A 12,113-nucleotide genomic window follows, 5' to 3' on the forward strand; every position below is an offset into this window, starting at 1 on the left:
CAGCCAAACACTGCAGCGTTCTCTGCATACCTGAAGAGGTGTCATCTTGGTCCGACAGTGGCAACTCTCCCTTTAACAGCTGCTCCAGCTCCTGGGAGTCTGCTACGTCCACTGGCCGCTCCCCACGCTTGTTGGCTTGGAAGGCATTTCCACCGTGACGCAGCAGCAGTTTCACAATCTACATAAAACAAAACTTGATAGTAAGAATCTGTTTTGAAAAATATAGCCAGCTGAATCGCGTTCTTGACACTTTCACTACCTTTATCAATTAGTGCAGCTAAGATGTCTAATTGTATGTACAATCTAACTGATACTGTAATGTAATCTTGTTAGTAAAGACTACAGACAGTTCACATTTTAAGTAATTTAACACTGTGTATTGCACACACTGCAATACCGTATCAACAATTCCTCTTGATGAGGACATTTCTCCTATTCACACTAGGTGGCAGACTATGTTTGTAAGTCTATGCTTTCAAAATATCTGTTATTTTTATTTGGCATCACACAACAACCCAAGATTCTTTGCTGTTGTGATGGTCTATGCGAGCTACAGAACTTAAGGCTGACGTGTATCAACAAGCCAATTCACCCCATAGCTCAGGATAATTTGTTAAAACAAAGGTTACCTGACACAATTCATGTCTCCTTGATCAGAAATTACAATTGTGCAGTTTACTTCCAAGTCCTACATTAGTATGGCAGGAAAATGCTCAAGTTATGTTCTTACATCTTTGTGCCCGCTGCTGGAAGCATCATGGAGCGGAGTGTCATCATCCAGACCCTGCGTGTTCACCTCTGCACCTGCTGCTATTAAGACCTTGGCTACATCGTAGTAACCAAGATTACAAGCTTCATGGAGAGGAGTCCAACCTGGAGAGGGCAGAAAACAGTAACAAGAGAGAGAGAGAGAGAAAGATTTAAGAGGATTTTTACTTTTGTCAGTACATCACAGTTGCACGTAATTTTAATTTGTATTGGGAGATCACACAGGTAGACAAATAGAAGAAAAGTGCACAGAATATAATAAAAGCACACCGATGTCTGTTTTTGTTATCTCATCATGAGACATCTCCTTTGAATCAGCAGCTGTTAGTCAGTTTTTATGTCATTAATAGCTACCATACAGAGATGGCCAAAACCAGAAAATGATCACCTCCTGGAGCATTATACCTGCAAAGTCTTTGACGTTGACATCAGCTCCCAGGCTAATGAGCTCTTTAACTTGCTTAGCATCTCCACGGATGGCTGCCATGTGAAGGGGCGTTTCCCCTCGCTCGTTCCTCTTGTTGACCTTGTCCTTCTGTCGAGATGAGGTGCTGCTGGGGACTTTCTTCTGCACAGGGGTCGTCTGAGAGGGGTGACTGGGTGTAGAGTCTGAGCACAGACAAAAACAGGAGTACTTAATTGATGCTTAAAGCAAAAGCTTGTCACACGTTGAGATAACTACCTGAATTAATGTGCAAGTTATATTTGAGTGTGATTTCTAGTAGGTCTAAATTAGAGGAATAGCTTGACAAATAAAATGTAAGCGCATCTCCTCTCTTGTACAATGAGCTATATGAAAACAGATGTTACTGTCAAATATATTTAGGTAAAGCTATAGCCAGCAGCTAATTAACATAGGTTGACAAAAAAATTAGTAATAACAATTTTTTTTTTAAGTTTATTAAAAAAATAAAATAAACAAATGTTAACAAAATGTCCTGTCCAAACCCACCCCATAGAACCTGAAATTGTAATTATACAAGCATTTCTCTGCCATGTACATGCTTAACTAGGTTTCACTTGTGCACAATAACTAGGTTACTAAAGTGCATTTAAACGCCTTCGCTGATTACAAGCATAACCAGATTACTTAAGTGCATGTGAGCACACAGACTGGTTTTACTGGAAATAGAAAACCTGTACTTACATGTGAGAGTATTTTCTACAGGCATCTATTATGTGTCTTACAACTACAATTTCATTTACAAAAATAACCTCAGTCAGTTTTCTCAGTTATAATATAGCTGTCTCTCCAGTTGCAGCATTAAATATTAATCACTGTCCTATTTTCAAACAACCTTGAAATATTAGAGTATGCTTGTCAAATAGTCGGAGGCACCACTCATCCAACAGTAAATATACTCTAAGCCATCTTGAGGATGTGGTTAAAGGTGAGAGGGCAGGACACAAACCTGGGCTGTTGGCAGTCATCTGCATTAGTAGAGCCATCTGTTTGCGCTCTGACAGAGGATACCCAAACAAAAGGTTGGGAGCCTGGGGCTTTTTGCTCCCAGTCTCCTTTTTCACCTTCTTTTTGTCTGGTCCATCTTTATCTGCAACAAAACCAAGAAAGGCTTTAGAGAACATTCAAAAGCAATTTCTAATAGCAGGTTAACTATCACAGTTTTCTTCCCCTTGTATCTGTTGATCGAGCTGAGAAACAGATGACAAGCATGATGGTTGAAAAAGGGACACAAAAAAGACAGCATTCTCTTAAGCCAGCCAAGTGCAGAAGGCAGACCTCGAGCACCCTGTCTCCATCAGTTGTTTGATACTAAACACAGACATGCGTGAGCTGTAACGGGGGCAGATGCGGGGCGAAAACACGCACACGTGCATGTGTGTATGTGTGGTTACAGCAGAATTGCAGCGAAAAGTGGGTGACGTGATTTGAAGAGGACACGGGGGCTGAGGTTCGGGCCGCAGCGATTACCTGCGTATATCCTGCAGGGAGGCACTAAACTCTCTCCCCAGGTCTCACTCGACTGGCCTGGGTCTGAGTCATCTACAGTGCAAAGCAGAGAACATGGGGAGGGGAGAGATGAGGGAGGGAAGAGCAAGGGAGGGTGGAAGGGTGGGAAAGCACTGCATTAACGCTCACACTCTCACCCTCCTCCTCTCACATGTACTCAAATACAGACAGACACAAAAGGCAAACTTGCACTCCACGCACAGATTATGAATCATGGCAACAAAGACAGGAGAGAAGATCTGATCCGAGGTGGTCAGTGGAGTCAATACATCCCCTTCTTCCTACAGCTGCTCAACACAGGACCTGCGGGGCACTCGGGAAAGCCTGCTGGGAAGGCAAAGCCACCCTCCATGCTATCTTAAGTTTATATCAACATGCAACATAAATTATACTCTGTGAATTCAAAATTGAGGGTTTGTCTGTCAGAAGAACTCAGGACCACACAGAGAAAGTCATTACAGGGATCTTTTCTCTGCAGAAAACATGAAGGTAAATATGCAGAACCTCACACAGTCTATCAAATGCATTACTGTAATTATGTCTGGATGATAAACTAAAACTATTTTTAGGCCTTAAATCTTATGTAAACTTAGAGTTAAACATCTAACTGAATGGCAGAAGCCAAATAATGTGTTTACACAATTAAGGGGCAAGATTAAGCCTTAAAGTTTACCAAGTCTCCACTGTGAAGCCACGTAGTTAAAAGAAGTATTTTGTGTGGAACAGGAACATTTTCTGAAAACGCACAAAGACAACTGCAAGTACAAAACTAAAGGAAAAGCTACTTTTTGAATTACTTTTTTGAATACAGACAATACTTCCATCCATTTATTGTTAAAATTAGATTTGTGGATAATAAGAAAATTACAGAATACTACAAGGTTTATCATAGCTAGGAACTCGAGAAGAAAAGGTTTAAGGCTTTTAGTTTTAACAATGACAGTCAAAGGTTGAATATAACTACATTTTCAATGCCCCTTTTTCTCAAAATGTCTCATGATACATCTCAATCTACAACTAAATCCAAAACCATGGACTCATTCCCTAAAAAAAGGTTTGATATCAGGCCACCAGGAGGCAGTGTGAGGACATGGCAGTAAGCCAGCAGCATGGCTGTTTGAGGAGGAAGAGGAAGGTGGAGCAGCAGTAACAGTCCTTACCGGTGTCTGAGTCTCGCTCCTCAGTCCGTGGCGGACTAGTCGTGAAGGAGAGCTTACGCTTCATGGAAGACTTGGCTTTTCCTTCCTTCCCCAGCAATTCACTCCGGTCCAGCTTCGGAGTTTTGGTGAAAGGGGACAACTTTTCTTTGCTCTGCCAGGGTCGAGGGAAATAGAAAAGAAAAGGTCAGACATGTCAAGCACAGCAAAAGTGTGGCCACATTTGTAAATCGTGTCTGTATATGTAAGCAACACAGTCATGGTAAGAGGCATGACAAAATAAGGGTTGAGATTAGCATGTGGGTTGTATTTCAGTTGAGACCATCGCTGTTAAAACCAAACACTAAGACAACAAGGTGCATATGATGACATTACAGGCTGTGTTGTGTCTCTGCAACATATTGTTTGGATCTTGCAGGCAGGCAGCAGGTTTGCCTGCATGACTCACTAAAATCTTTTTCCCAAAGCAGAAGTATTTGCCAAGTGAAGACCGAAAGATCACGAGTGATCAGTATTTTTTTCATCTTCTGTTTACAACACACACTAATAAAAATACAGAAGAGAAAGAAGTGCATTAAAATGGCACAGTGTGTTGCAGTGGGATGATGCTCACAAGTGCAAGTGGCACTCAAATCATCAAGAATAGTGTTAAATAATAATATCTTTCCTTGAGTTGGGAAGACTGAAAACTACGAGACAGAGACACATAAAGAATAATAAAATAATGAATTAACTTATTATTTACAAATTTTACTAACATTTACATAACCGTTTTAATTGATAAAATTACTATCTTGGGTTTTGGACTCAGACTAAACAAAAGATTAGAGGAGACCTACAGCAGTAGCACATTATTTAACTATTTTCACACACAAATTAATTAATTGAAAAAGAATAGTGAGAGATAAAAATTAAGCTAAATACGCTATAGAAAGGTGTAACATAGACTCAGGTCTAACAACACAGTGAAAGCATCTGCTTCAATAGGCCTGAACAATTATGCCAGTAGTATCTGTTCTATCAGTGTCTTACAGTTCCCGTCAGCCAGTTCTTACACTGTGATCTGCAGCTAAAGACTCTTCATTACCTCTAGTTTTAGTGAGCGGCATTTGGTGCAGTAAAATACATTTCTGGAGTAAAAATGTCTGCAGTGTGGTGCTTCTTTGATCTCTGTGAAGCAATGTGCCAGCAGTGCAAAGCTAAAATGTGTGTGTGTGTGTGTTTTCAAGCAGGAGAGTTAGAATGAGAAGCACTTCTGCCTTAAAAATAAAAGCAGACATACATTGTCGCTCTCATTTACAGAAAAAAGGATAATTAAGTAGTGTTGAAGAACATCTTAGTGTAGTAAGTCACTCAAACAATTTATACCGCTACCCAGCCTATACTGATGCATATTAATACATGCATTAGTTTTATACGGGTAACTAGGACAAAACGGAAGCAGCCATGTTAACGTGACATGTCAAAGTGGCTCAAAGCATTTTTTTGAAGATGTGGAGCGAAACCAAAAAAAGCAAAGGAGTGATGAGGATGGTTAAAGTGCTCATATTATGCCCTTTTTCAGGCTTTGAAAACGAGTCCTTGAAGTCTCCAAAATGTGCCTGTGCACTGTCATACTGAAAAGCTTTGTATATTATAGTGAGTGGCCAGTCTGAAAATGTGCATGAACAGAGTGACCAGTCTCTCTTCAAGAGACCATAAACATCTAAAGAAAAATGTCTAACAATTCTCTACTGATTATGAACATGTGATATGATTAGCAAAGTATTTATGATGACTTCAGACACCCAGCTCTAACTTGTAACTGGTTTTAAATTATTAAGCACGTGGACCATCTTTAAGGTGGGTTCTTTATCTGTATTTGAAGAGAACAGGTCACCATCACACAAGCAAAGCGGTGACCACCGCACCATACACATCACTGCAAAAAAATGCCTAAGAATGAGGCAAAATGCATCAACATGGTTATAAAAGAATAGTGATAAACCAGATTGTGAGTGAGTGTCTGAATATGAGCCAAAACACAGCTGCAACAGGCACAGAGAGAGCAATAACAATATACAATAAAAACAACAAACACCAACAACAGCCAGATGACCATCCTTGAAAAATGCCTTCTGCAATTTCCTATGTGCACAGGCTTCCATCGAAAAAAACTTGACTTGTCACAAGGACTATAGAAGCTGGTGTGCCAGGACCAGGACCACGACAGTCACTTGGAGTGTGCAGATCTGGAGCTGCATAAGTGCAAAAAGCGTAGGGGAGGTGACATTTTTTGACTATGAAGTAAGCAGTGGAGAGTTTGTATACCAAAAGACAATCCCCAGTTTTAAGAAGCTTGGCTAGAAAGACATTTCCCAACAAAACAACGATCCCAAACACCCTCCAAAAATCACCAAAGAGTTTTAAAGAAGTAAAGTGAAAACTGTCAAGAAAGCCCCTAGATATGAATCAAATGAAACACCTCTGGGGTATTTTAAAATGGAAGATGGAACAACAAGAACCCTCCAGCAATAAGCAGCTGAAATAAATCATCTTTGAAGAATGACAACATCTCTCAACAGGTATGTAAAAAGACTGTTATCATCTCTGCCCACGAGGATCATATCGAAGAACAAAGAATGAAATCTCACTAACAAAGGATGTATAGTACAGAGTTCTGCTGCAGATGGTTCTTAAATAATTAATACATAATAAATTAGTGAAACATGTTTTTTTTTTTCCTAAATGAAGTGGCTTCATTCTTCTCGAGCTTTAGCTTTTACGCAAAACTCTATTCAAATGGTTGTATTGACGATTGGGGTACAGAGTTGATGACTTTAATGTGTTGATGTCAATCTATGTTTGTTACTTTAAGAGCAACAAAAACAGCTTTGCCCATTGGCATGTGGGTTGTATTTCAGTTGAGACTAAATTTTACTATAATCACTTTCTGTTCTAACCATCACTGTTACTGCTGAAACATATACCAATACATTCTAATCCTGTACTTAAAGTACAGTACTAAAAAAGGATCAATAACCCTGAATACCCATGCCCAGTGCTTGTGTACCTTCTTCCCCGCCTGCTTTTCCACCATGGCTCCATCTCTGTCGCTCCCAGGTTTGGCCATGGTGCAGCACCTGACTAGCTGTGACAGCTACTGCACAGCAGGGTCATCATGCACCTGGAGACAGAAAACAACAATGAGCAAGATTTCCACTATGCAACATCCCAGTCTGAGTGAATAACCGGCCTGATTCTTGTTTAGACTTGGTTTAAACAGACACCAGACACAGAGAATAGCCTTTTAAACACAGGTACAATAGAATGACAAGTCAGAAACTAGGCTTTGGTCTCACAGAGGAAACCAAAGAAATGTCACTCAACCCAAGAGAGAAGTGAACAGTGGTGTATAAAACAGTATAGCAAAAAAATATAACTCTGTCAAGCTGCGCTTCAGCATGTAGGTTAAATGGATCAGCAACCAGGGATTTTTACTGAAATTTCCGTTACACTTCTTGATAGCGATCTTCAGAAGAAGAAGTAAAAAAAAAAAAAATGGCAGGAAACAACTACACATGGCAGCATGAATCACAGCTTTGGGGAAAACATCCCCCTGTGGGGTGTCACTCTTGCCCACTCATCAGTGTAACCAAGCTTCTCTCTGATGTGGTTTGTATCAGTGTAGTTACATGCAGCACAGTCAATGGGGGCACTGTGGGCGCTGGAGAAAGTATTAACACTCAGCTGAACATGTGCAAGAAGCCAACATAAAATGTGTCAGTTATCTTGTCACAAAGAGTTTTAGTCAGAAGACCCCCATTGAACTTTCCCTGCTCCTTTTTTTACCCTATGAAAGTCCCATACAGTGTAGCGTAGCAGCTAGCAGACACCAAAATGAATGGGACAGCACCATTACTCAATGTGCGCCTGATTCCAACTACAACATATATAGTAAACATCTAATTTACCAAGAAGAGAACCACCATCATTGTTTCTTTTTCATTGTGTAGATACGTGCAATACAAAGATTTTCTACTGGGGTTGACCCACATTTCTAAAGACAGTTGCTACTAATTTATCAAACTACAAAGGAAAAAAAATAAAACTGTAATAATATTAATAATATTTCTATATCCATGGGTGGGACATATGACTATAAAGTGCAGTTTAAAAGTAAAGGCCTTTATGAAATATGGGTTAACACATTAAAAGCTACACCACCCTGTATAGGCACACTTGCCTTCCTCAGGGTCTCTTGACACGCAATGAGCTGAACCCAATAAATAGTAATGCCACACACCTGTGTTGAATGAACCCAGAACATATGTGCATATAAAGGCTTATTAAGCCACTACGGGTTGAGCAACATCAAACACACCAAATAGTTTATAGTTTGTATGTGCATGAAAACCATTAGTTTTCCCATTACGACCTCTGATGTCCAAAATTATGGTCTCTATACCTGTGACATTCAAGGAAGAGTCAGTAGCACATCTGGCTGCTAAATAATGTCTGGCCATAGTTTATGCAGGATTCACAGTGCAAATAGAGTAATGGTGTTCAGCTACCCTGTCTCTCAGTCTCCTTTTAGTTTGGCCTATATAATAGCAGCCACGGGGAACTCAGGCCTGTAGACACTATGGGTAGTGTTCACCAAACCCTTTACTGGACTGACTGTCTTGACTGAAGCACATAATTAAAAACACTATTTTTTTTTTTACCATATTGTCACTAAGGGTGCAATGGCCACAGGGAAAACTGACATTAGGTTTTCAGTCAGGTTTCCAGTTTCTCAGTTCTGGAGATTTCGTCCATTCTGCAACATGTGAACTCTAGCAAGGCTAGAAGCGGTTTGGATAAAACAATTGGATTGGCACTGGCAGGTATTGGTGTGTGACACTGAAATCTGCAAAAGCATTTGGCTCATTGTTTATTTTTAATTTAAGATCGGTGGAACTGGACCACAAGCTGGATCATAAACCGCTTTCACATATAAGGTCTGGAAGCTGTTTAGAGAATCAGGTTCAAACATTGTCCAGAGTTGCTCATTAATGCATGCAGCGCATAACAGGAGACTGTGTCAGACGTTTTCTCACAAACTGAAATAGTTTGGTTTCGGCGAGAGGTGGTCCTTAGGTAGAGCGTGCAGGAGGCACGATGTGACACAAAAAGCACACCACAGAAATCAGTGTTTTGTTTACAGCACATTGAAGCAGAGAAAGTTGCATGATTAGCAACGATGCGCTATCTGTATAACCTGTGAAGGAGAGTACTGAGATACAACACCTAAAGCCTGTATAAACAATACTCAACAATACTGAAGTGTTGAGCCGAGTGGCACAAATGAAAGGGAACGCTGTCAATGTGTCGACTCAAACGCTATGAATTCTCCGAACAACTACCAGCTGTATTCTCAGATGGACTCGACATGACATTATTCAGAGTTTGTTATAGAGAGCTGGTAGACAAAATGTACATTTATGCCCAGCTTGACTGACTTTTGCATTTTACATACAGCTCCTCTGGGTAATGTCTAGAGAAGTTCGAGGTTCCAGTCATTATCTGAAAACAGCCATAGCCTCAACATAAACTAAATAAAAATTGGTCCTTAAATGTTGATAAATGCAATCACACACAGTATATTATGAATCCTTGAATTGTTGTATTTTTAATTGAAAAGATTAGCATATCAAGATAGAAACACATTAGTCCCACAACCACTTTTACCCTGTTTACATGTACTGTGTGTCTATCATTTTTGGTCTCTGTGGCTATGACAGGCACTGCAAGGTAATAATCCTATAAATCTAAGCTACATGCCACATACTTTATGCACAGTAGATGCAGTAAAAGCAAGTGGCTCGGTATATTAACCAACCTAATATGTAAAGAGTGAAGAAAACAACTCAAATGTAAACAGGTGAGATTAACTCACTGGAGTAAATTATGAAGCTCACGTCAAAATCAAACATAACAGCCCTTATGAAAAGCACAGTAGAGTCATAAAAAGAGTGCAGGAGATGTCAAACAGATAGCATGCTCCGCACCTTTCACAAGCTACAGTTATGTAGAATAATGAGGATTTTTCATCTTCACAGTCTAACAAGATGCCACAGTACTCCAAGACATGTAGCATGTTTTTGTAGCCTGTTATGTGGTTGACATTTTAAAATGATATTGTCAAGACAAATTGAAGTTTACTTTGAATTAATTCATTGATATACACATATACATATATATATATATATATATATATATATATATATATATATATATATATATATATATATATATATAGATATAGTTAAAATCAACCATCAACTGATTACTAAACAAAGAAAACAGTTGTGATAGTCAATTAATTGTTTTAGTCACCCAATGTGTTTTTAAATTAGAGGATTTTTCAGCTTTCCATCACTCTAAAAAGATAATTTTGGGGTTTTGCGTTGCTAGCAGTCAAATAAAACAAAGCTGTCAACCCTGGACTCTTGGGAATAGTAATGGGTTTTTTATTTCCCCATTTGAAAAAAAAAAAAAGACAATTTATCAAGAGAGGGGAAGCTTTTGTGTTTCATCATGTAATCATCATTAATCCTGTTTTTGATTTTTTTTTTTAAAATATAAACACCACAGCACTGCTACTTTAATCTTTATAAGACAGCAGATTTAAACACAAGTGTTTCTAGGAAGAAATCCATCTTACTTGTTTTCATCACATTAACGTCTAAAATTAATTATGTTTTTAGAATATGTGTACAAGCTTTGTTGTTCCTGAGTAATAGGTCAGCGCTGACAGGTATCGTTTTGTCCACACACAGCCACGCTGCATGGCCGGGGCCATTAAGAGGTCCATCATTAGTCAGCAGATAGCCAGTATGCAGCAGCATTGTCATTCAGGCAGCTGAAAGGCAGAACTGAACAGCCCACAGTGAACACATTCGTGTAAAGAGGCTAGTGTATCGGGGGTATTAAAGCGGTACAGACAGCCCGAGACCAGACCAGAAAACAAACGCTGACAGGACTCAGATCGGGCCCAGAGACGAGGAGAAGAGGGTGTGACTATAATTACAGAGGTATTTGGGCACTGGCCAGTTTGGCATTCACATTGACTGCGTTTCATGAGCAGCTCAGGGCTGCATAAGCCCCTGCGAGCTTTGCCATTAACCTTGGGCTGTTTCAAGTCTAGATCAAGCCATGCCTTGATGACTACTAGAGTTCACCAAGACTAAAGCCCAGATTAGTTTGAAGTGGGACGTATTTATATTACGTTTAGTTATTTGGCAGGCACTTTTATCCAAAGCGACAAGTGAGTTGCTTTCCGATAAATAAAAAAAAAAAAAAAAAAAAAAAAAAAAAAAGCGTGATGGCAACAATTAACTAATTCAATGAATACCAATAAAACACAATGTAAAAATGTGATTATTGAAAGGTTTAAAGATGTTCTACAGACAAATAAGACACCAGCGACAAAACCTCAACTTAAATTCCACATTGTAAACCCAAAAAATAGTTGGTATTTTAGCTAAGACTAATAACAGAAACAACTGATCTAGTATTAGAACAGCAGCTGTCAATAAACTAATTTAATTGCAGAACCAACCATAGCGTTAATTATTTTAATAATCCATTATTTGCATAAGTACAAGCACCCAAGCATCCTTAGTTTCTTTGTCTGAGGTGATACTAAAGGAAAGTGTGAGGGATAACTTCAGAGTAAACAATTAACAGTGTTATCAAGAAAGCAAAGCATCAAATCTAAAATAATTTCATGCAGGACATTCAAGCTCTAAAAAATATAGCACAGTTCTGTTTAGGTCACTGAAAGCGTGCAATACACTTTGTTTGCCACATAGCCACAACAGTTTTGGATGACCAAAGCAAGTTGGCAAGGCTACAGGGTGATAACAACAATTTGTGTTGGTGAAATATCCACCTGGACTGTCTGAACTAAGTCAGTGAAATCCTAAGCTAAGACTGCTGGCTGCACTGTTGGTCCTTGTGAAAAGCAGATGTCTCCATATTTATTTATAACATAGTGTTCCTGCACTTTAACTCCACTGGTTCCTGACTAACAACAATAACAACCATTTCCCTGTAGTGCTTGAGCATGTTGGCCCTGACAAGCAGAGCCGCTGCATCAGTGCATGTCCTTGCGTGAGTGTAGCGGTCTGGGGATTTGAGGAGTGGGGAGTGGGATGGGGGGGCTGGAGTGGAGACGTGTGTTAAAGGGG

At 39.5% G+C, this 12,113-nt stretch overlaps 1 protein-coding gene across 2 annotated transcripts in view; it reads right to left on the bottom strand.

The window, feature by feature from the left end:
* Nucleotides 1-12,113, bottom strand: part of ankrd12 (ankyrin repeat domain 12) — a 31,229-nt gene that overhangs the window by 7,515 nt on the left and 11,601 nt on the right. Inside the window, exons 2-8 of one of the 2 annotated variants that reach the window (XM_026375300.2) lie at nucleotides 6,950-7,063; nucleotides 3,901-4,051; nucleotides 2,702-2,773; nucleotides 2,181-2,321; nucleotides 1,174-1,377; nucleotides 731-873; nucleotides 31-178 (exon numbers count right to left, since the gene is read on the bottom strand). In XM_026375300.2, coding sequence (XP_026231085.1) covers nucleotides 31-178; nucleotides 731-873; nucleotides 1,174-1,377; nucleotides 2,181-2,321; nucleotides 2,702-2,773; nucleotides 3,901-4,051; nucleotides 6,950-7,009 — 919 coding nt within the window. In that variant the 5' untranslated portion in view covers nucleotides 7,010-7,063. The remainder of the gene's footprint in view (nucleotides 1-30; nucleotides 179-730; nucleotides 874-1,173; nucleotides 1,378-2,180; nucleotides 2,322-2,701; nucleotides 2,774-3,900; nucleotides 4,052-6,949; nucleotides 7,064-12,113) is intronic. The other variant, XM_026375301.2, reaches the window with a different exon arrangement.

This window comes from Anabas testudineus, chromosome 17 (assembly GCF_900324465.2).
Source record: "Anabas testudineus chromosome 17, fAnaTes1.2, whole genome shotgun sequence".
Taxonomy (NCBI): domain Eukaryota; kingdom Metazoa; phylum Chordata; class Actinopteri; order Anabantiformes; family Anabantidae; genus Anabas; species Anabas testudineus.